The sequence below is a fragment of the Eschscholzia californica genome, unplaced genomic scaffold (assembly GCF_041429995.1).
Source record: "Eschscholzia californica isolate CP2 unplaced genomic scaffold, dmEscCali1.0.p SCAF_2, whole genome shotgun sequence".
In the NCBI taxonomy this organism is placed as follows: Eukaryota; Viridiplantae; Streptophyta; class Magnoliopsida; order Ranunculales; family Papaveraceae; genus Eschscholzia; species Eschscholzia californica.
Window position 1 is genome coordinate 18,810,113 of NW_028238309.1, and position 23,892 is coordinate 18,834,004.

Genomic DNA, 23,892 nt, shown 5'->3' on the forward strand with positions numbered 1-23,892 from the left:
AACCAAGACTTCTTTCACATCGCATTTGTTGGAAATCAGAGGCGTTCATGGCCGCCATTTCTTCATCTCCTCCATTGTTACTCCTCTGGTTAAACACCCAATACCGGATCTTCACTAAACTTATATAAAATTCTTAAAAATTGAATTTGGATATTACTGAAAGAACTATAAATCCAAAATCGAGAAGAACCCTTGAGAACTATTAGATAAACAATAGTTCTTGTTAGTTAAGATGTGAAACTTACCTCTAATGAGTAATCGAAATATTGAAAAAGGTGATTTAGAGAGAAATGATTTTGTATTCGAGTTAAAGGATATAATACGATTTCTCATTATGCATGTATTTTCAATGTTTATAATACATTATGAGTGCTCATAAAAAGAAGGGTTGAAATAAGGCAATTCATGATACAGTACGAGGAATCATAATGCATTATGGAAATTTACGGAAATTCACAAGATTTGACAAAACGAAGAGTATTTTGGTCCAAATTTTTCCCTACAACAAATATTACAGAGAAAAGTTCATCAAATACGTAATTAATTTCGAATTTTGTGTACGTAGTCAAGTTCATCTATGTAAGTTGTTCTTGTTAAAAAAGTTCTAAGAGAATTTTGTTTATAGAGAAACCGTTTTTGCAAATTAATTATGACCTTTTGTGGGAAATAATTTTGAATAGGAATAATGTTTATGGCCGTTAATATAAAATAAATATCTATTTTTGAGTAAGATTTATTGTAAAATTTCTATATTTAAAAGATTCTAGCTAATGTAATTAAATATAGGGAGATTTTCTTTATAAATCTTTGATCCAGACTTTCTTTGATAAAACATAAATCGGTCATTTTTTTTAACTCGTGTGTTCCTTGTGGAAGCTGAGTAATTTACATTAGGTTGCGTATGATATCACCTATTTTCATGAAAATGAATTTTTTTTTTGCGAACATAGGTATTTCCACCTTTCGATACGAAGTGTAGTTCTGTGACTTTAATTCCCTAGAGAATCTATTCCTACGAAATACCATACTTTTAAGGGTTAATTTGGTTTTGGTCCATCAAACTTCAGGAAGCCAGTTTGGTTTATTAAGCATCTTTACCGGCCAAAATGGAAGTAACCCATTAAACAAGACGTACTCATACTTTTTTGAAAATTCCACATGAATACGGGTACAGTAATGAGAAATTCATAAAAGTCATACATATTTCAAATAATAAATTTCTCTTAGAACTAGGTAGTGAACGTTCTACCTAATTGGACCCTCAAGTCTATAAAAAAAACAAAAAAAAACATCAGTAAAAACTAACACCCTACAACCCTTGGTAAGAGGTATAGTCTTCCACTCTCTTGAGGCATGCTAAACAATTCGAAAAAAAAACACCCTACAAATACTGATCTTTAACGTCATTAACATTTCAGTCTCTTTCTCACACGTATTAGTTTTCAACCCACAGTACTTAACTACATAAATATACTTAGTAGGATAATTTTACAAGATCTTTGGCAACAGTTTTTTCAGCAAGAGCATAAGAAGATTTAACTCCTTCATTTGTCAATTCTTGCTTTTAGAGGCTTTATCACCTAAAGCTTTTATTATCCCTTGAATGGCGCCCAAGGCAGCAGCAATAGCACAGAGCAAGCAAAGAAGGTTAAGAAGCTGAAGTCCTGTCCATCTAACACTATACTTCTTTATCTTCCTCTGAGATATATACATAGCTATAGGGAAGTAAATCGTTAACGGCCAATAACCCGTAGCTCCCAAAAGCGCAAGTATTTCGTTAAAGAAAGGAGTCCCAATTCCAATAATTGTACAGAATGCCACATATAAACTCCTCCATACCAAACGAAAAAGGTTAACACGGAAGTGTTTAATACCCGGTATTGAGTATTCGTGTATTATGAATTTCGATGTTTCCCATCTATTTCCACAGTAGGTCTCTACCGCTGCAAATAAGGGTTGACTGAACACCTACAAAAAGCGATCCGGAACGACTATTAGTCTAACCAATTTGAAACTATCCTAAAGGTCTAGTTTTGAAAACGGTAGCTAGCTAGGTGAAGTTGGATGCTAAATATATGCATACTATAGTGAAGTTGAAGAAATAGAAACCTGAAATTGATATAGTACCTGATATGCACCACATATGTGTACTATAATGCAGACATTCGCGAAGTTGACTAACCACAGAGGATGATGCTCTACTCCAGTTAACATGTTGCCAGGGGCATCAACTCCATATGCAGCATAACCAATGCATCCACACAATGCATAGAAAATGCTTGTTACTGTAACAGAGTAAAGGTTTGCCTTCTTCATCTTTTTATTCTCTGCAGGAGCTTTCATCGTGTCCTGAAAACCACATAAGCTTCGAGTTATAGGTTTTATCCCTCAATCTAGATGGAAAGTAAATTTGACCGAAATGGGTCAAGAATGTCTTAATGTCTTGGTTCATAGAAGAAAATAACAGACAACCCCTTACAAGAAAAACATGATAGTAAACTTACTTGAATTTCAATGAGGATAAAAGCAAATGAGAAGGCTACTTCTATATCTCCAAGTGCACTAAACATGCTCCATGTTTTCTCAGCAACAGATAAATTCGGCCCGAGTTCGAGTCCGATCAAAGTCGTCTTTCCGGTATTTCCTACATGTATTAATTTTGAAAATTGTCAAAACATTAGATGATAATGGATGATATGATATTAAGAACTGCAATCTAGACGTACCTGAAATGACTCTTTGAATGGAGAAACCCACACCGATGCCAGCATATAAGAAAGACATGACAGCAGCGAGGGTTGAGAGCCATGTCAATTCATGAATATTTGGGATTTGAGAAAGAACAAGCTCAACAACCCCAAACAAAATCACGAATGGAGTAACAGATCTTTTACATGAATCTTTGTTATTACCGTACTTGCTCATACAAGTAGATTCATATATTGCACTGAAATTACAAATTACTTGAATTCAGTATTTAGTTAATCAACCAATTCATGAAAATGGGATGCATATAGAGATTGACAAGTTCTATATCAAAAAGTTCCCGAGTTGTCCAACAGCCAAAGTACGAAGGAACTTACTACATGCTAATCCCTGTAGTAATTGCGTAGCCAATACCATAGCCGATAATGTTGATATACTGAGTGATCCCGCAAATTGTTCTCATTCTTGAACCTAGAAAAAAGTCCATTGATATACTGAGTGATCCCGCATACATATACACACACACAGACACACTTATCCTCGTGAAAGTTACAAGAACTAGTACATAGCAGTTTAAACTAAGCGTCCCGCGTGTGACAGAGAAAGAAAGAGAACAGTGCAAGTTATGACAATCCATCCCCCAAAGGTACGCATGGGTGCCCCTTGCAATGACGAGATTCAAACCAGGCAAAATCTTTCTTGTAAATCAAAATGGTTGCATCACTACCTACTTTTGGGGGTTTATGGAGGCGTCATAGTAAGTTTGTACCTAGGTTGTTTCCAACAGCTTCCATATAAGAATAGTTTCGCTTTCCAGTAACAGGGTCAGGGGATCTGTAACAATCAGCTAAGAGACCGGACGTGAAGTAGGTAAGTATTGAAAAGACGAAAAGAGCAATGGGTCCCAAAACCCATCCCAGTTGCGCTACACACCAAGGCAATGATAGCACTCCTGAACCGATAACCGCTGTTATTATATGTGCTGCTCCAGTCAGAGTGGTTCCTGCACGAATATGTGCTTAATTACTCAATTACACCAACTTCAACTAAGAAAGACGACATCAAAGAAATGTTTGTGATGTAACTGGCAATGTTGTATTAAACTATTTTGGGCTTGTCATGGCCCATCACAAAGTCCATTACAATGCTGAGAGAGTGAGAGTCAAACGACCTAATCACACCTCTGTTTTATATTCAATTTCTTCTTTTATTTATTTTATTAAGATATAAGATCCCAACATCTCATACCTTAATCAATTAGACTCAGTTGCTCAGATATATCTGGGCAGGCCGAACTAATGGGCTTTGGGCTTGAAAAGCCCAACTAATTAATCGAAAAAAGGACCAAACTGTTTAAGGGATGTTCTATTGACACCCTCAAATCAAATTTGCGCCCCTCAAATCAAATTTAGGTGGGGAGTATAAGAAAAAACAAAGTCCCTAACAAAAATAGAGGGATGTTTTTAAGTAACTGGAGTGCTATGTGTGCAAAAGATTTTGACTTAATTTGTGATTTTTTTTTTTGGAGAAATCGACTACAATCTACGTTAGTCGTTACAAGTCAGTGATACATCGTGAAGATGTGATGAGCACGATAACTATCTAATTTAAACCATAACGACAGAGGCCCAAAGCCTGACACCCTGAAAGAGGCTTAAAGCCCGATAATTTTTTTTTATATTATTTACTATATATATTGCCTAAATTAAATGGAATAAATCTTAATGACAAACAACTTCCACCGAGACTCGATCCCACAACCTCATGGGCTCAAAACTGCTATGTGCAAAAATTTGTGACTCGATGACCTACTTGCACTAAAAAAAAAAAAAAAAAAAATTCAAAGTTTGACTACAATCCATACTCTTCTTTTGGTGAGTGATTCAACATCTTATAAATTAAGTCAAGATTTCTCAACAAAAAAAAAAAAAAAAAAATTAAGTCAAGATGTGTTGTACCATTAGTATTTTCTTTCCAAATAACTTACACTTAACTTTTGTCTGGTTAAAATTAAAAAGAATTTATGAGTTAAGGGCCCACCTTAGAAGGAACTCTTTTTAATTAATTACAGAGTAACACTTGTATTTTCATTGACAAAGTTCACCAAACTTCATTTAATGGAAGTTCTATTGTTGTTAAACAAATGGCTGAATCCAATCAGAAACGTGGAAGAATTCACTTTTCTCTAGAATATCACTACTGATTGAAAAAAAAAACCTTAAAGATTTTACTGAAGAACAGAGAGAATGAAATAGATATGAAAGTTATGAGGAAAACAGAGCACAAAAAAGAAACTGATTTTGTTTTAGAAAGAAATTGAAAGAAGATAGATGAAATTGATAACCCATAAGAAAGAAGGGAAAGAAAAAAAAAAATCTGTGAATTTAATGAAAATGGTTGTAAATAAAAATTATGAAACAAACCAGTTCTTTTTGGCCTTCCATCATCATCAAAATTTTCATCCATTCCACCAGTAGTAACTTTTTTCTCAGAATTCTGCACTGTTAGAGTAGTGAAATTGTTCATCTCCATCATCTCATTCCCACCAAAATTTTGATCACCTACTGCCCTTGTCATTTTGGCTTGCCTACCCTTAATGTTTCTATCTAGATAGAGATAGAGATTATAGAGATAGAAGCAGATTCAGAAACTGAACATAAAGAAGGAGGGACTGGTGATTGATATTGAGATGGAAAAGAACTACTATCTATATATTAGTAGTAGTGATAGTGGAGGAGTTGTTTTGTAGTCAATTGAATAGAGGGAGAGAGAGAGAGGGAGAGAGAGAGAGAGAGGGCTAAAAAGAGAGTGAGATATAAAGAAAGAGATATAGGATATTTGACTTTTGACTCCAACATAATGACAGTACATTTTCTATCATGTAATACAAAGATACACTGTAATTTCCACCTTGACTATTTTCTGCCTTATGGCTAGGTGTCGGAATCGGTCCGGGTCGGGCCGGTCGGGTTATGTCATTCATCGGGTCAGGTCGGTCTGGCTTTTAAACTCTCTGTCCATTCGGGCTTTCGAGTTTAATCGGGCGGGTTATTTAAAAAATCATAATGTCCAAAATCCGTCTAAGTCCGTCAAACTTTTCAGGTTTCTCGGGTATCAGGCGGTCGAGTATCGAGTTTTCACCAAAATTTTAAAGAGTTAATTCCTATATGGCCCCCTACTTTGTGACCAACTTTCTTTATGGCCCCCTTTTTTTCGTAAATTCAAATATGGCGCCCTATTTTCAAGTAAATGTCATTACTGCCCTTCTTAATTCTAAATTTAAAACATTTAAAAAAAGTTATTTCCACCTCACCCCTCTCTCTCTCTCTCCACCTCATCTCTCTCTACAACTCACCCCTCTATCTCTTTCCAACTCACCTCTCTCTCTCTCTCTCCAACTCACCCCTTTCTCTCTCCAACTCACCTTCATCTTCTCCGATTGAAGTCGCCGGCCGGAGATTTTTCTGGGCGGCGACTTCCCAAAAAACAAAAAAAAAAAATTTCTCTCATCTCTCTCTCTCTCTAAAAATCCGGCGAAGGGGGTTTCCCTTCGCCGGAGCCGTGAACAGACCAGACCTTCGAAGGTCTCTTCACGGCTCCGGCGAAGGGAAACCGCCTTCGCCGGATTTTTAGAGAGAGAGATGAGAGAAAAAAAAAAAAAATTTTTTGGGAAGTCGCCGGCCGGAAAAATCTCCGGCCGGCGACTTCAATCGGAGAAGATGAAGGTGAGTTGGAGAGAGAGAGGGGTGAGTTGGAGAGAGAGAGAGGGGTGAGTTGGAGAGAGAGAGAGGGGTGAGTTGGAGAGAGAGAGGGGTGAGTTGGAGAGGGGTGAGTTGGAGAGAGGTGAGTTGGGAAGAGAGAGAGTTGACATGGAGAGAGATGTGTGGTGGAGAGGAAATGAGGTGGAATTATAATTTTATTTTTAATTTTGAAAAAAGATTTAAAGGAAGGGTAGTTAGGACAATTACATCAAAAAAGGGGGCCATATTTGAATTTACGAAAAAAATGGGGCCATAAAGGAAGCTGGTCACAAAGTAGGGGGCCATATAGGAATTAAATCAATTTTAAAATATCTCGGTCGAAATGACCAAAATATTTCTATTTCGATGATATCGCAATTTCTGTCGAAACTAAATTTAACTAAGTTTCTCTTAACAATGTTGTGTCCAGGGCACTCCGCACTTGGACAACAATATATGTGTATATATCTATATTATACACTTCAAATACTTAAAAAATATATCTACATATATATATGTTATACATGCATACATAAATACATACAAGCAAGCATACGTATAATGTGCACAGGTATTATCGTACAAATGGATGACATTACTAAGCGGGTTATGTTGGGTAAAGATTATCGGGCGGGATGCCGGGTAGCACTTCAAGACTCGTACATGGCCCGTTGATTTCATTAGGTCGGTCGGGCTAAACCCGTCTTAGGGTTTCGGGTACCCACGGGCTCTAACGGATTAAGGTACTCGTGATGGGTTTCGGGTTTGCGGACTTTTTTTCCAACCCTAGTTACGGCATTGTTTTTTTGTTGAAAGTATCTTATGGCATTTCAATATGCCAACTGGTCAAAAAATGTTTCTAGAACATTGTTATTTTTTCACTCCTCTTATCCTGTTATTTACTTAGGTGATGGAGTAAAGTAGGATGCACAATAGCAGAACATTCTATCCTTTTTTAATACTCTACTATATGTTGTTTTGTGTTAATATTATGGGAGAAAGAGTCTCAAATGTTTTTTGTTTTTGTACTGGGCTCTAAATTCTTGGTCATACCACTGGAATATGATTATGTATGATTCCTTGTGAAGGAATTTGTGCAAACTCTCTTTCTATTGAAATTGTGAATCAACTATTCTACTAACAAGTTCAACAAAAAAACTAATCTACTAACATAATCATTCTCTAAAAATCATATGTTTGTATAAATCAAATAATAAAATATATATTCCAATTATTAGGAATTAAATTTAGGAATTCCTGTATTTCATTCACAGCCTTGTAGTAATCATCATAGGGAAATGCCCACATTTTTTTTGGTTTTTGATTGTCTTCAATTAGTAAAAAAAATTCGATTAAACCCTCGTTGTAAAGACCATCTTTATATATTTACAATCGTTATGAATTACAAATTTACTAGGTATAATGAATGTTGACGTCACAATGAAGATCTGATTTCAGATGCATAATTGATTTTAAATGATATGTGTATACTTAGAGGGTGTTTGATTTTTGCATTTATTATGTGATTTTCACTTAGTAAGTGCGGGCCGGCAATTTTAGGTCGTTTTTTTTTCACTTAATAAATGAAAAACACTTCTAAGTAGTGTCAAAGTAAGTGTAAAATTACATAAAAGACCTAAACAAATTTTAAATTTACTAATACCTATTAACATTCTAAATCCCTATGTATTCGAATCGAAGACATAAAAGTGTGTATGGAAAAGTAGTAGAAGCCTTGAAAGAGAATTTTAGAGAGAGAAAAGGAGTTTTAGAAAGAAAATATTTCAAGACACAAAAGACCTACCCTATTAAAACATCTAAAACCCTAAAAGTTTAAGTCTAAACAAGAAGTTGGTGGTGGGAAAAGGTGCAACTACCGGCGGAAGAGAAATGTTCAAGAGAGGAGAAGAGTTCTAGAGAGAGTAAAAGACATCTAAGATATTGTTGTCCATAAGTTTTTCATATCATTCATTGTTTAATTAATTTATCGTAACATAACAAATAACTCGATAAAAAACTTATCACTTTTAAAAGACCAACTTTATAGATGACCTTCAACTTTAAAACTTATGCTTACACGCTGAGTTTTAAGATATTTTTTTAGAATTTTGAATTGGTTATTGTATTGGCAAAAAACAGCATTGGGCCTTCCTTATGCGCCCACCCTCGTGTAACATATGAGGGGTGCCTTCAGTAACCTCTACGGTCTAGCAAGGAAGCCCACCGAAAGCCCAACACGCCTCGCAAGCCCAGAAATTCTAAGCAGACCTACCCAAGCCCGCGCTCCTGGCATGCCGAGATAAAGTCTGCCATGACGATCCACCCACGCTCCAGCTAGTTGTGCGTACACGTGGCCAAGTTGTTAGAGATTGGGTCAGTCCAATCCTAGCATTCTGCTACACGTTGGGGTCATGGTAGAAGACCGAGTCTTGCACTACTTTAAAGGAGTGGTGGACTATTTCTACTGGCGACGAACAGGCTAGGGCAACGGGTATCCTAAGGCTACCCTTCTCTCTCAAGAGATCAACGGCCACGGAAGCAGTCTAGTGTGATCCTACTATTGCGGATCCAACAATCCTGCGCCCCCAAGAGCGGTTACTATCCTCTACACCCTATAAATAGAGGAAGCCTCACTCTTGGAAGGGGATCAGACTCTCACTCGAAAACTACTTACTTATTCTCTACTTAACACTCTAGAAGCCTTACTCCGATCACTTCACTCACTCTATACTAAGCTCCGGCTACGAATCACCTACCCCGACGATCTCTGGTCTAAGCTAGCCTAAGGCAGAGATTCCGGTTAGAAGCTTCCACGAAACCACATCGGAACTTGCAAGAGGCTTCTCGTTTCTCTCATTTCCTGTTAGTCTATCCTTCCGCAAGCAGAGATCTACCCTTCCGCAAGCAAAATCCTACTCTTCCATAACCTGAAGTCTACTCTGCTGATCAAGTAGTCCAGAAGCTACTACAACTCTCCATTCCGTAGAACCGAGCTCCGGCCACTCTACGAGTCGTGCCACCCCGACGCTACAACGACACTACCGTCATTAGTAACTCTATCTTCGGTTTATTCACTTTATTACCTCGAACTAAGTTACTGACTTGACCGTCGGAGGGTCCTTGGCCGACACCATCTCCGGTGCCCCCTTGGACTTCACGGTTGCGTTTCCCTTGTGCAGGTTTACAGGCTACTGGTACCCATTTTCTACCCTGATGTTACCCCGACAGTAGCTGTTTCCTTCTCTGACATTTGCCTACCCGTCTACCCGACCACCAGAACCGACCTTCTGCTCGTCAACCCGTCTATTTGAAGGCCCGAAGCCTAGTTGTTGGTGCCCACCCGACGATCCTTCTAACCGTGTGACTTTCTACCCGTCCACAGTTTGGCGCCCACCGTGGGGCCTCAACAACAACTATCAAAGACGACCTTTGCAATGGCAGATGACATGGTAGCCACTCCGATCGATGTTTCAGCCCAGATAGCTGCTCTCACAACCCAAGTACAGGAGAATGCCCAAAAGTTCAAAGCTCTAGAAGAAGAGAATTCTCTGGTGAGAGCAGAAAACCAGCTACTTCAAGAGAAGATCACCGAGCTCTCTGTACCAAGATCAACAGGGCTAAGGTTTCGAGCTCCTGTTACTTCGATGCAGCCTTTCACTCCAGAGCCAGGAAGTTCTTCCAGCCAACCACCCATTCAATCGACTACTGTAAGTGGTTCTACAACACTGCTCGCAACTCAAGCTGGCTCTGCAACACCCTTCATAATGCCTCTGCCTACATTCCAGAGCTCCGCTCTGCCCCTACACTCTACTCTGCCCTTACACTCTACTGCTGCTCCTCTTTTCTCCTCTTCAATGTTTACTGTTCCCCCCTCACACACTGTGGCAGGTGGGATAACCCTTAACTCACAAGCTGACATCCTAAACTTGTCTTTTACAGGTACTCCTCTGGAGCAGATCATGGCTAGGAAACTCGCAGAGATGGAGGCAATGATCACTAGGATCCCTGGAGTTCCAGCCCCACTAAGGAAGAGTCTGCCCCAGAGCTACGCAGACTCACCTTTCGTTGATACTATTGCCTTGGTAGAAATGCCTAAGAATTTTTCATTCCCTAACATGAGGATGTACGATGGAACATCCGATCCAGACGATCACATCGCTTCATATAAGCAGAGAATGTTCACTGCTGCAATACCAAGAGATCTCAGAGAAGCATGCATGTGCAAGAGCTTCGGTTCAAGCCTTGTTGGTCCAGCCTTGCAATGGTACACGAACCTGCCCAACAATTCGATCGCCTCCTTTGCCCAGCTCACAGACACATTTGTAGAGCAGTTTGCCAGTAGCAAAAAGCTAGAAAAGCTATCTGGCGACCTCTACCGAGTCCACCAGAGAAGGGGCGAGTCACTCAGAGACTACGTGGGGAGGTTCAACCGAGAGAAGGTGTCGATTCCCTACTGCAACCAAGAGACTGCCGTTGATGCGTTTAGAAAAGGCTTACTGCCAGAAGGAGAGTTGTACAAGGAGCTTACCAAATTCAATTGCACTACCATGGAGGATGCCCTGGCTCGCGCTTGGGTAGAAATTCGGTGGGAGGAAGACGAAGCCCACCGAAACAAATATTACTCTTATGATGACAGGAACAGGGACCGTCGCTCTAGACGACCAGATCGGAGAACAGATAGCAGACCAGGGGAGCCCTACCCAACTTCCAGACGTGCCGGCCCTCCAAGGGAGAACTAAAGGCCACTTGACCCTCCATCAGGTCGCCCAGCAGAGAAGCCTCAAGGACCCGTTCGTACCAGGATTCCAGAATACAACCTAAGCATTGAACCAGTCGAACTAGTAGCGGTTATGAAGGGCATGGGCAGTACTGTAAGATGGCCAGGAAAGACAAAGACTCCCAGCGAGAAGAGAGACACAACCAAGTGGTGCGAGTTCCACGGAGATCACGGCCACAACACTACAGATTGCATAGCCCTCAGGCTAGAAGTTGCGGAGTTGCTGAAAAGAGGCCACCTTACCGACTTGTTGACAGAGAAAGGGAAGAGTACCTTGGCACAACGAGACACCCAACTCAAGGAACCAGAGCAGCCGATTCCTACGAAGAGGTGTCTAGTAATCTCAGGAGGTTCAGAAGTGAGTGGAGTTAGCCACTCTGCAGCCAAGAGGAGTGCTAGAATTGCAGCCAACCCTCTAGCCCACTCTACAGAAGCTACTCCTCATGCCTACACCAACCAGACAATAAGCTTCATAGACAATGAAGCAACAGGGCTCGTAAACCCTCATCATGACGCTCTTGTTATCTCTCTTAATATTGCAAATGTTCTAGTTAAGCGTATTTTGATAGATATTGGTTCATCCACTAATGTGCTCTTCTTGAATGCTTTACAAGGTATAGGCTTAGATGAATCTTGCATATGTCGACGCTCTACTGTTCTGGTAGGCTTTAGTGGAGAACAGAAACACACATTGGGAGAAGTCACCCTTCCCGTCTTCGCAGGAGGAGTCAACCTTAGCACTGTGTTCGTTGTACTGGACTGCCCTTCTGCCTACAATATCATACTTGGTAGGCCATGGATCCACAGCATGAGGGCAGTACCATCTACGTTCCACCAAGTGCTCAGGTTCCCAACTCCCTGGGGTGTCCGAGAGATCAGAGGGGAGCAGAGTACCTCAAGGAATTGCTACAAAAAACGCAATGAAAGCCCCGAAGTCAGCCTTATAGCAATTACAGAAGGAGAAACTCAGTAGCACCGATCCAGACTGCCCAAGTATGGAAGAGCTAGATGAAGTCCAGATCCACCCAGACTTCCCGGATCATAAAGTACAGATTGGTTCTAAGCTCAATCCTACCCTGCGGAGCAAGCTCGTCGAGTTCCTCACAACCCACCACGATTGCTTTGCCTGGTCTCATGCTGACATGACTGGAATCGACCCTGAGGTAATGGTACATAAATTGCAGGTAGATCCTAGCCATCCTCCAGTAAGACAGAAGCGTAGAAAATTCGCTCCAGAACGAAACAGGGTAATAAATGAGGAAGTTTAGAAGCTGATCGAAGCTGGGTTTGTCCGAGAAGTCAACTACCCCGACTGGTTGGCTAACATAGTCGCGGTGAAGAAGAAAAATGGGAAGTGGAGAGTCTGTATCGACTTCACAGACTTAAATAAAGCTTGTCCCAAGGATTCATTCCCGCTACCTCACATCGACATGCTTATCGATGCCACTGCAGGCCACCAACTACTCAGCTTTATGGACGCGTTCTCTGGGTACAACCAGATACTGATGCACCCTGCAGACCAGGAAAAGACTGCCTTCATCACAGAAAGAGGCATCTTCTGCTACAAATTCATGCCGTTCGGGTTGAAGAACGCAGGGGCAACCTACCAGAGACTGGTAAACAAAATGTTTGCAGGCGTGCTGGGGGACACCATGGAAGTCTACATCGACGACATGCTAGTCAAGTCTCTGATGGCTGAAGAACATCTCAAACATCTCCAGCAGGCTTTCGACGTACTAGAAAGGTACAATATGAAACTTAATCCTACTAAGTGTTCCTTCGATGTTTCTTCAGGGAAGTTCTTGGGGTACATGGTGACCCACAGAGGAGTAGAAGCCAACCCAGACCAGATTTAGTCTGTGATGAACATCCCTTCTCCCACATGCATCAAAGATGTGCAGAAACTAGCTGGTCGAGTGGCAGCACTCAGCCGTTTTATCTCACGTTCCTTTGAAAAATGCCACCATTTCTTCTCTACCTTACGAAAGGCCAAAGAATTTGCATGGACTCCAGCATGCGAAGAGGCACTCCAGCAACTGAAGGAGTACCTGACCTCTCCACCCTTGCTATCCAAGCCTCAAGAGGGAGAAAAATTGTATGTCTACCTAACAGTCTCCGAAACAGCAGTAAGTGCAGTGTTAGTACGGGAAGAACAAGGTAAGCAACTACCCGTCTATTACGTTAGCAAGTCCCTGCTTGATGCAGAGACCCGTTATAGCCAGCTAGAAAAGCTTGCACTAGCCTTAGTGATGGCTGCCAGGAAGCTAAGACCATATTTTCAGTGCCACCCGATAGTCGTAGTTACTACATTTTCGTTAAAGAATGTGCTTCACAAACCAGAACTATCTGGTAGACTGACCAAATGGGCTGTCGAATTAAGCGAGCATGATATTTCCTACCAACCTCGTACTGCGATTAAGTCCCAAGTGTTGGCTGACTTTATAGCCGACTTTACACCTAGTACTCTAATTCAAGCCGAGAAGGAGTTATTGTGTCTTGCAGAGCAGAAAAAGCTGAAATGGACCCTGTCGGTTGATGGCTCCAGTAACATGAATGGGGTCGGGCTAGGGCTAGTCCTCCAATCCCCTGAGGGAGACCAAATCCAGCGTGCCGTCAGATGTGAGTTCAAAGCCACAAATAACGAAGCCGAGTACGAATCATTGATCGCCGGGCTAGCTCTCGCCAAAGAAATGGGTGTTCGAAGGCTAGAGATAAAGTCAGACTCCCAACTGATAGTCAACCAAACGCAAGGAGCATACCAGACCAGAGATGCCAGGATGACCGCTTACCTAGCCAAGGTAAAGGATATGTTAGCTGACTTCGAAGAGACCAACATAACACAGGTACCCAGACTGGAGAATGGCCATGCTGATGCCCTAGCCAATCTAGGCTCATCGATCCCAGCCAAGTCAGAGCAGTCAATCCCACTAGTTACCCTCCAGTGGCCAGCCACATGGAAAAATCCTCCCCTGGAGGTAGCAAGTGTAGACTCCAGCAACAATTGGATGACACCAATAATAATTTATTTGACCACTGACGAGCTACCAGAAGACAAGAATGAGGCTCGTAGACTAAGAGCAAAAGCAGCTAGGTTCACCATGCTGGAAGGTCAACTACTTAAAAGGTCCTACTCTGGACCCTATCTCAAATGTGTCACTCCAGAGGAAGCCAAATACGTGCTAGCCGAGCTTCATGAGGGAGAATGTGGCAACCACTCAGGAAGCCGTAGTCTAGCCAGTCGAGTCCTCACAGTCGGCTACTACTGGCCTACCATGCGAGCAGATTCTATAAGTCACGTCAGGAGTTGCGACAGTTGCCAGAGGTTTGCCAACTCCTCCCATTTACCTCCAGAAAAACTCAACTCCATACTTTCACCATGGCCATTCATGAAGTGGGGTATGGACATCGTGGGAAAACTACCCACTACTCCAGGGCAGAGAGTTTACATGCTAGCCGTGACAGACTACTTTACCAAGTGGATCGAGGTTGAGGCATTCCACCAGGTCAGAGACCGCGAGGTAAAGAATTTTATTTGGAAAAATGTTATTTGCAGGTTCGGGGTACCCAAGGAGATCGTTACCGACAACGGTTCCCAGTTCATTAGTTTCGACTTCCAGGACTTCTGCAAGGGGTGGGGAATCAAGCTTAGCTTCTCTACCCCATGCTACCCTCAATCTAATGGACAAGCAGAGTCTTCTAATAAGACCATCATGAAAACTATAAAGAAGAGGCTCAAAAAAGCTAAAGGGGCTTGGGCAGACGAGTTGCCAGGGGTTCTCTGGTCGTATCGAACTACTGCTAGAACCCCAACTGGCGAAACTCCTTTCTCCCTAGCCTACGGTTCTGAAGCGGTCATACCAGTGGAAGCTGGAGTACCATCAGTACGTTGTCAATGGACTACAGAAGAGTCAAATTGGGATCAACTCAACCACAACCTCGACACGGTCGACGAGCTTCGAGATATGGCAGTAATAAGGAATGCAGCATACCAGCAAAAGGTAGCCCGTCATTACAACCGGAACATCAGAGCTCGTACCTTCAAAGTAGGTGACTGGGTACTCCGAAAGGTTTTCCAGAATACCAGAGAGGCTGGAGCAGTAAACTAGCCCCCAACTGGGAAGGCCCTTACCTAATCACCAGGGTGATAGGCCAGGGAGCATACAAGCTCCAAGCAAAAGATGGGCTCAATATTAACAACAGTTGGAACGCCACTCATCTAAAGTTGTACCACTTCTAACCCTACCTCCTTACTTTACTTACCGCTTCTAATAAACACTTGCTCTGACTTAAGCATCGGAGAGTCGGTGGCCATGCCACCGACTACCCCTCTCACCCATTTTGTGACAGGATTCTTGACAATAAAATGGGACACACCCCATTGGACCTGCTGGTCTACCAGCGTAGACATACACACCTGGTGAAGTTGGTTCAACCCCCAGACCAAGGAGCATAAGGGCAGTTGCGGCTCCAGTATAACTCGGTAGCATACGACATGCCCACACCGAACCCCTCAGAGGGGAACAAGGAGTACCACATATTCTTATTTCCTCTGTCCATTTTCTATTCTCTCCTCAGAACATTACTGACTTGGGCGTCGGAGGGTCGATGGCAATGCCATCGACCACCTTTTCTTATTTTCTGTACAGGTTGATTATCCTACGGTAGACATGCGCAAGCTGGAAACAGAACACTCTTCTCCCACCCTGCAACATCAACAAGGATGACGACCTAAGCCCAGAACAAGCCTAGTCCGACCTTTAACCTGAGGGAGAGTAACACATGCCCTTACCTCCTTTGTATAATCTTTTCTTTGTCATCTCAGGACGTTGCTAACTCGAGTTTCTGAAGGTCGATGGCATTGCCATCGACCACCCATCATTCCAGTGTGCCGGCTGGCTATCTAACGGCAGATTTGGACAAGCTGGAAAAGGACAACCTTCTCCCATCCTACGACGCCAACGAAAATGACAGCCTAAGTCCAGAGCAAATTAACTCTACACTTAGGCTGGGGGGACAATAGATGGCAAGACAGTGTTCACACGGACAATTCGACACCTCTGCCCAGATGACGCTTCCCCGCCGTTGGCATGCATATCCCTGCCCGGGTCGGAGTAGTACAAAGCAAAATGCGGGGCACAACCTACCCTCTACTCAACAAGACACGCAACGTCGATCAACGAGCCCACCAAAGACTAACAAAGTGTGCGCAGCCGACGACTCAGGCTACCCTGATGTGTGCCTCTCCTTACCCCAGCCCTAGGCTGCCCTGGAGCACCAATCTTTGTCCTAAGGCTGCCCCAGAACACCACTGTTTGTCCTACTACATACTTGTTGCACTTTTTATTGAATTACTGTACTCGATGATTTATCAATTCGCAAGTCATCAATAAAGCATAGTTAAAGCAAACCTAGCTACATTTTTCAAAGTCAAACCCAGAAGTTAGAATAACAAGGGGAGTCACCCCACAAAAGTTTCGCATGCCCCATGGGCAACAAGGGATACTACAACCCTCCGAAAGTCTAAGTTTAACACAAACTAAGGACACAGTATTCCCGACATAGCCCCATGGGCAAGCAAAAGAAAGTAAATCTAACTACCGCTCAGTAGAAGAAGCTAGCCCTAGGGTAGCACAACTCAACGGGCACGACTACCCGACGCTCTAGCCCTAGCTTGAGCCTGCTCTGCCTCTTCGATCGCCCTATCCTCCGCCTCCTGTTGGTCAAGAAGCGCAATCGTGCCAGCCGGGTCCCACTCAGTAAGGTGCGTCCCCGCCACGTACTCCCGCATAAGCATGCCCCTTGCATGTATCTGTACCCGCGCCCCGTGATCCTCAACCGCCTCATCGAACTCGTCTGTTTTCACCTTCAACTTGCCTTTGAACTCTTCAGCAAGACGCTTCTGCTCCTCAACAAGACGAGCCTGCTCCTCGGCAAGACGAGTCTGTTCCTCAGCAAGGCGAGATTTCTCCTCGACGAGAAGATGCTCTGCATGGTATTTCTGCTTCCACTCGTTAATCTGTTGGTCTTGAAGATCTCTAGCATGACCCATGCCAGACAAAGCCTGCGACGGAAGCACATAAAAACACAACGTTAGATAACAAATCGATACGAGGAATGCTGAACAGACCTAAGTAAGAAAGAAGGAATACAAACCCGATAAGCCTGGGTCATAGACCAGTCCATGGTCCCGCCATACCCCATCTCCCTAAAGCCTGGCCTGTCCCACTCCATGAGCAAGTGAGGGACCACCTGTGGCACGAAAGAAGAATCGTGAAGCGCTGACGATGGGGGTGACACCTCGGAATGCACCACACTGCCACTGCTACCCGCCGAGGGAGCCACGGTCATAGGCAGCGGCTCGGCACTTGCAACAGAAGGGGAAGGAGCGGCAGAAGGCTTGAGACGGATGCGCAGAGGATGAGGAGGCGACACTGCCGTACTTGCGGCAGTTGCTTTTCTAGCACCAGGAACCTCGGGCATACGATACCTCTTCTTCGGCATAACGTCCTCTGAAGGAAAGTAAGCACATACTACTTTAAAAGCACCAAAAGCAAGAAAACGGAACAACGAGATGCAAAAAGGATAAAGCGCATACCAAGAGTCACTTCGTCAACTCTCTTATGGCCAAGTATGACCTCCCAATGCCTCTCGATGGGGCTAAGAGCCAGGCAGAAGTCGAAACGCCTAACAGCGTCCCGTGCTACAAAGTCAATTTCGTTGCCCTGCCCGCTATCTACATGAACCAACACGGTTAGACCAGGTAAGGCAGGAAACGACAAAACTCGCGTCAACATCGACAAACAAACAATAAATATCACTCACTAGCAAGTCTCCACCCCAGAGGCATCCACGACACGTCACGCCCACCAAACAAGCTAGGACCCTGCGCGAAGAAGTACCGGTCGTATCGTCGCCTCTCGCTGGTAGGCATGCCTGTCACCACATGGGTCCTACTATCTCGAATGCGAAACTGATACCGACCCTTGTCGAGTTTCAGTAGGTAGAATGCAGACACATCCTCTCCATGCAATACCCTACCCGGCCCAGCCAACTGGTCGAGACACAGCAGAACCCTCCAAGCATTGGGCATCAGCTGGGACGGGTGAATCTCGAATCGCCTAATGATGTCATACACCAAGGTAGGGATTGGAAGCCGGAGGCCAGTTTCGAAGCAATGCTCGTATAGAACAACCCAACCTGGCGTATCACCGTCTACCAATTCAGACGACCCGGGAGCTCTAAGCTTCACATCCTTAGGTATCTTGTATTTCCTCCTGATTTTCTTCAAACATGTGTCGGTAATAGCAGATGGAGGGTTTATCAACACCACAGGTCGCCCCGCAGGAACACGCGAACTAACCCCATCTTGTGTCGAAGCCCCAACGTACTCACTAAAAGAGTCGCCTACCCGTTCGTCCATCCTACGGAGCACACGTTCGAGTAAGAATAAGGTACTCCTACCAAGGATCTAGCCTAGCCCTCGCAGTGGTGGCAACAAGGTCCTACCCTAGATAACTTGGCAACTACAAGACCAGCATGATTCTTCCCTGTTGTTACACATTTTCTGCCTAGCGTGATCCTACCCCGTCACCACACATATTCTGCTATGGATATGTTAAGTTCGCTACACTAACAAAGCACGCAGAGAATATAATTTGCCCGAATTCTACTACAAGAGTAAAGCAAGGCAAACATATGGCTACCCTAGCCCACATAGTCATGGTAAGAAATCTCTACCCTAGCTTGCACGGCTACCACAAGCCTAGCGTGATTCTACCCCGCCATTACACATTTTCTAGCATGCATGTGTCAAGTTCACTATACTAACATGGCAAGCAAGAAACATGATTTGGTGGAATCCTACCCTAGCTTGCACGGCTACCACAAGCCTGGCGTGACTCTACCCCGCCGTTACACATTTTCTAGCATGCATGTGCCAAGTTCACTATACTAACATGGCAAGCAAGAAACATGATTTGGTGGAACCCTACGCTACCATAAGATCAAAATACGGAAAACATGCTACAAATTGTTGTTGAGGAGATCAAAATATAAGTTTTTCTACCAACATACGAAGAACACGAAGAACGCTGAAGAAAAATTCGAAGATTACCTCAAGATCTTCAAGTTTTTCTCTCTCCTAGCTTTTTCTCCAAACTCCACTCCAAAAATGACTCCAACAAACCACAAGGGTCCAAGACCCCTCATCCCCTTATATATGAGTCGAAAAGTAAGTTAAGCGGACCACGTCGTCCGACACATCTCATTGCTACACGGCTCGTCTAGAACCTTCAAAGGCGTTATGGACGAGATGCCACCAATAAGAGCAGAACTTGGCGGAGTAATTTTGCGAAGACTCAAGGTCGAATGAACGACACTGGTCGTCACGAGCCGAACCGGCTTACTTGTCGAACCAAACCAACGATCCGGGAACAAAAACTTCAAGTACCATTCTCCAATATATACGTATCATATATATTATATACATAAAACACTAAAAGAAAAATAATAAAAAAAAGAGGCTAAAAAATCGGGACAAGAACCTGCTCGGGACAGGCCAGGACGCGCCTTCCTGCACGTCCCAGCAGGGCAGGAAGCTTCTGCAGGGCAGGAAGCTTCTGCAGGGCAGGACGCGCCTGCCCGCGTCAGCTCCTCTTCCTTCGGTCAACCCGACCATCTCTCCCCCCTGACTTGCCACGTCCCGAACGTGGCCAACGCTCTGGCATCCGTCTCTCTACCAATTACAAGCCTCCTTGACTCGCTGCCCACCAGTTACGATGCCGCTCCATCCGACTCATGTCAAAACGCTCCGGCGTACCACACGGGAAAACGAAACAACGATACAAAGCTTCCGGGCACGATTCCAATAGTTCCAGCTACAACTACTCCCTAAGTCAGCCACTCGCTAACTCAGGGAGTGAGGGACAAACTGTATTGGCAAAAAACAGCATTGGGCCTTCCTTATGTGCCCACCCTCGTGTAACATATGAGGGGTGCCTTCAGTAACCTCTACGGTCTAGCAAGGAAGCCCACCGAAAGCCCAACACGCCTCGCAAGCCCAGAAATTCTAAGCAGGCCTACCCAAGCCCGTGCTCCTGGCATGCCGAGATAAAGTCTGCCATGACGATCCACCCACGCTCCAGCTAGTTGTGCGTACACGTGGCCAAGTTGTTGGAGATTGGGTCAGTCCAATCCTAGCATTCTGCTACACGTTGGGGTCATGGTAGAGGACCGAGTTTTGCGCTACTTTAAAGGAGTGGTGGACTATTTCTACTGGCGACGAACATGCTAGGGCAACGGGTATCCTAAGGCTACCCTTCTCTCTCAAGAGATCAACGGCCACGGAAGCAATCTAGTGTGATCCTACTATTGCGGATCCAACAACCCTGCGCCCCCAAGAGCGGTTACTATCCTCTACACCCTATAAATAGAGGAAGCCTCACTCTTGGAAGGGGATCAGACTCTCACTCGAAAACTACTTACTTATTCTCTACTTAACACTCTAGAAGCCTTACTCCGATCACTTCACTCACTCTATACTAAGCTCCGGCTACGAATCACCTACCCCGACGATCTCTGGTCTAAGCTAGCCTAAGGCAGAGATTCCGGTTAGAAGCTTCCACGAAACCACATCGGAACTTGCTAGAGGCTTCTCGTTTCTCTCATTTCCTGTTAGTCTATCCTTCCTCAAGTAGAGATCTACCCTTCCGCAAGCAAAATCCTACTCTTCCATAACCAGAAGTCTACTCTGCTGATCAAGTAGTCCAGAAGTTACCACAACTCACCATTCCGTAGAACCGAGCTCCGGCCACTCTACGAGTCGTGCCACCCCGACGCTACAACGACACTACCGTCATTAGTAACTCTATCTTCGGTTTATTCACTTTATTACCTCGAACTAAGTTACTGACTTGACCGTCGGAGGGTCCTTGGCCGACACCATCTCCGGTGCCCCCTTGGACTTCACGGTTGCGTTTCCCTTGTGCAGGTTTACAGGCTACTGGTACCCGTTTTCTACCCTGATGTTACCCCGACAGTAGCTGTTTCCTTCTCTGACATTTGCCTACCCGTCTACCCGACCACCAGAACCGACCTTCTGCCCGTCAACCCGTCTATTTGAAGGCCCAAAGCCTAGTTACTGGTGCCAACCCGATGATCCTTCTAACCGTGTGACTTTCTACCCGTCCACAGTTATTAAATTTCTTAGTTTGTTTGCTTCTATTGTATGAAAGAATGTCGAAGCTAAATATTGCGCACAAAGAGTTTGTTGAAAAGAGGCAAAAGGAAATACGAAAATATGAAAATTGAACTCAGGAATGAAGATAGATTTCATCGATTTATAATTGGAGTCGGTTGCGGTGTTTGGTTACGTTGGAAGTTCTCTACAAATTTAGTCTAACATTATTAAGTGGTCTTAAGAACAAGTGGAGTTCTCTAGAGAGTGGGTATATGGTCTGGAGACAACTCATACATAAGAATGGTCATGGTTACAACGCAGATCATAAACATTAGATTGGGCTGATGAGATATGGAAAATTTTAATTGAGACAAGTAACATATTTAAGATAAAAGACTAGTTTATTAAGTTTAGTATAATGTAATTGTAATATTTTGTCTTCCACTACTATCATGTGTAACAGGTCATATGTAACCTATAACTTAAAGGCACATTCATGTGTATGCATGTAACTCCTTGTGTAAATGCCCATGAATGTCCTTACTTTGTAGAGCCTATAAAAAGGGTTCTAACCCAATGTAATCGACACAACAAAATAGTAGAATATTATACTACAATCTTAAGGTACAAATATGGTGTTCTTAGTCTTTAGTTTTCTCTCATCTTTAATCTCTCTTTTTTACTTAGTTTTCACAACACGTTATCGGCACGTAGCTCTATTTTTTTTTTTTTAAGAAGATTAGAGAATCATAGAGAGTATACTTCCAAATAGTTTTAATTCTTATAGTATACATAGGAATAATTTTTTTTCCTTCACTTGCATCTTTAGGAAAAGTAATTAAATATGAAGGTAGTAATTTTGTTAGACATAACTATTCATATTAGCATTTGTAGCATATATCTTTTTCATGATAGGATTGAAATAGTCTTCATCTAATATTATAGATAAACTCTAACAAACAATTTTTTTTCTAATGTTGTTCATATTAGTTTTTTTTTCCTATGTATGCATGATTAAAATTGCTAGTATCAACCATGTCCATCTATAGTGATTATTAATAGTATTATGAACATATTGATATCTATGCAATGATGAAGATTTTTAGAAAAAAAAATAGGAAGAAAATAAGCAAGTATTTTTCTTAGACATATTTATCTAACTTGTTTGTTTGTATTGTTTAGATCATGTCGGATAATCTTACAAAATTGCAATTTCTTACTCTTGATATTACGGGAAAAAATTTCTTGACATGGATTCTAGATGCTGAAATTCATCTTGATGCTATGAATCTTGGAAATACCATTATGGTTGCAAATGAAACATCCCCACAAGATCGGGCAAAAGCAATTATTTTCCTTCGTCATCACCTTCATGAAGGTCTGAAAACTGAATACCTAACGGTAAAAGATCCATATGTTTTATGGACGAATCTGAAAGAAAGATATGACCACCAAAAGACTGTCATACTACCAAAAGCTCGTTACGATTGGATGCACCTGCGTTTACAGGATTTTAAGATAGTAAGTGAATACAATTCAGCATTGTATAAAATTAAATCTCGCCTACAATTATGTGGAGAGAATATAACTGAAGAGGACATGCTAGAGAGAACATATTCAACTTTCCACGCATCGAATATGCTCCTGCAGCAGCAATATCGAGAGCGTAGGTTTACAAAGTACTCTGAGTTAATTTTTTGTCTTCTTGTTGCTGAACAAAATAACGAGCTGTTAATGAAAAATCATAATGATCATCCCACTGGGACTGCACCATTCCCTGAAGTGAATGTTGTTGCATCAATGAACCGTGAACGCAGACATGGTAATGGGCGTGGTCGAGGTCGAGGTCGATATAATAATCAACAACTTGGTGGCCCTATTAGGCATTCAAGTGAACAAAAATTAGCATCAAACCACGAGATGTGGAATAATGCCAAATACAAAAATGACAAAGGAAAAGGTGTACAAACATCTAATCATCGTGAATATAATTGTCACCGATGTGGTATGAAGGGTATTGGTCACGTGTTTGTCGTACTGCAAAACACTTGGTTAATCTTTACAAAAATTCCATGAAGGGGAAAGGTAAAGAAATAGAAGCTAATTTGGCAGAATTTGAAGTACCGATGAACAAAACTCCCTTAGATATTTCTGACTACTTCATAGATCAAAGTGGTAAAGGATTTGAAGTATCCATAGATCCAACTCATCTGGATGTTTCAGATTTTTTTGCAGATCCAAGCAGCAAAGAGTTTGATGTTTTACTTAATAATGGAAATGTTAACTAGAATCTATATTAAAATTCTAGTTTTAATATGCTTTTAGGAAGAATTTTTTTTTCTTAGACTATGTTTTTCTTTTGTCATTTGCTTTGGTCATTTGCTTTCTCAACAATTGTGTTTTTGTTATGTTCCTTTTATTATAAAATATTAAAACATTTCTATATTTTTCTTTTGGTTTCTTATTAGCATGGAGTTTACTAAAGATTTCAA

The 23,892-nt window shown here is 42.6% G+C and overlaps 4 protein-coding genes across 5 annotated transcripts; 2 read left to right on the forward strand and 2 right to left on the reverse strand.

The window, feature by feature from the left end:
- Positions 1-1,169: 1,169 nt before the first annotated feature.
- On the reverse strand, positions 1,170-5,465 carry LOC147556684 (amino acid permease 6-like). 2 transcript variants are annotated; one of them, XR_015234902.1, is made up of 8 exons: positions 5,130-5,457; positions 3,476-3,709; positions 3,084-3,177; positions 2,727-2,947; positions 2,505-2,644; positions 2,128-2,349; positions 1,392-1,968; positions 1,170-1,309 (listed from the first exon to the last, which is right to left on the reverse strand). XR_015234902.1 is itself a non-coding variant. In XM_086663141.1 (7 exons), exons 1-7 carry the CDS (start codon positions 5,281-5,283, stop codon positions 1,552-1,554), a joined length of 1,482 nt encoding a protein of 493 aa, XP_086519267.1. In that variant the 5' UTR covers positions 5,284-5,465; the 3' UTR covers positions 1,170-1,551. The 2 variants fall into 2 exon arrangements, 1 of the variants encoding a protein (XP_086519267.1); XM_086663141.1 differs by having other exon boundaries at positions 1,170-1,968; positions 5,130-5,465.
- A 5,831-nt stretch (positions 5,466-11,296) lies between these two features.
- LOC147556685 (uncharacterized) lies at positions 11,297-12,196 on the forward strand. The gene has a single exon (XM_086658679.1). The coding sequence runs from the start codon at positions 11,297-11,299 to the stop codon at positions 12,194-12,196; it is 900 nt and encodes a 299-aa protein (XP_086514805.1).
- Positions 12,197-16,809: 4,613 nt separating this feature from the next.
- On the reverse strand, positions 16,810-17,445 carry LOC147556686 (uncharacterized). Its single transcript, XM_086657630.1, has 2 exons — positions 17,377-17,445; positions 16,810-17,284 (listed from the first exon to the last, which is right to left on the reverse strand). Exons 1-2 carry the CDS (start codon positions 17,422-17,424, stop codon positions 16,859-16,861), a joined length of 474 nt encoding a protein of 157 aa, XP_086513756.1. The 5' UTR covers positions 17,425-17,445; the 3' UTR covers positions 16,810-16,858.
- Positions 17,446-22,585: 5,140 nt separating this feature from the next.
- On the forward strand, positions 22,586-23,688 carry LOC147556687 (uncharacterized). Its single transcript, XM_086658681.1, has 2 exons — positions 22,586-23,360; positions 23,414-23,688. Exons 1-2 carry the CDS (start codon positions 22,586-22,588, stop codon positions 23,686-23,688), a joined length of 1,050 nt encoding a protein of 349 aa, XP_086514807.1.
- Positions 23,689-23,892: the final 204 nt, after the last annotated feature.

Excerpts from the sequence above, each read along its gene's own strand:
- LOC147556684 (XM_086663141.1), bottom strand. The coding sequence starts at position 5,283 with ATGACAAGGGCAGTAGGTGATCAAAATTTTGGTGGGAATGAGATGATG. Across the intron at positions 3,710-5,129 it reads TGGAAGGCCAAAAAGAACTG|GAACCACTCTGACTGGAGCA; the intron begins GTTTGTTTCATA and ends ATATTCGTGCAG. Across the intron at positions 1,969-2,127 it reads ACATATGTGGTGCATATCAG|GTGTTCAGTCAACCCTTATT; the intron begins GTACTATATCAA and ends CGCTTTTTGTAG.
- LOC147556685 (XM_086658679.1), top strand. The coding sequence starts at position 11,297 with ATGAAGGGCATGGGCAGTACTGTAAGATGGCCAGGAAAGACAAAGACT.
- LOC147556686 (XM_086657630.1), bottom strand. The coding sequence starts at position 17,424 with ATGGGGTATGGCGGGACCATGGACTGGTCTATGACCCAGGCTTATCGG. Across the intron at positions 17,285-17,376 it reads CTATGACCCAGGCTTATCGG|GCTTTGTCTGGCATGGGTCA; the intron begins GTTTGTATTCCT and ends CTTCCGTCGCAG.
- LOC147556687 (XM_086658681.1), top strand. The coding sequence starts at position 22,586 with ATGTCGGATAATCTTACAAAATTGCAATTTCTTACTCTTGATATTACG. Across the intron at positions 23,361-23,413 it reads CAAAAATGACAAAGGAAAAG|GGTATTGGTCACGTGTTTGT; the intron begins GTGTACAAACAT and ends TGTGGTATGAAG.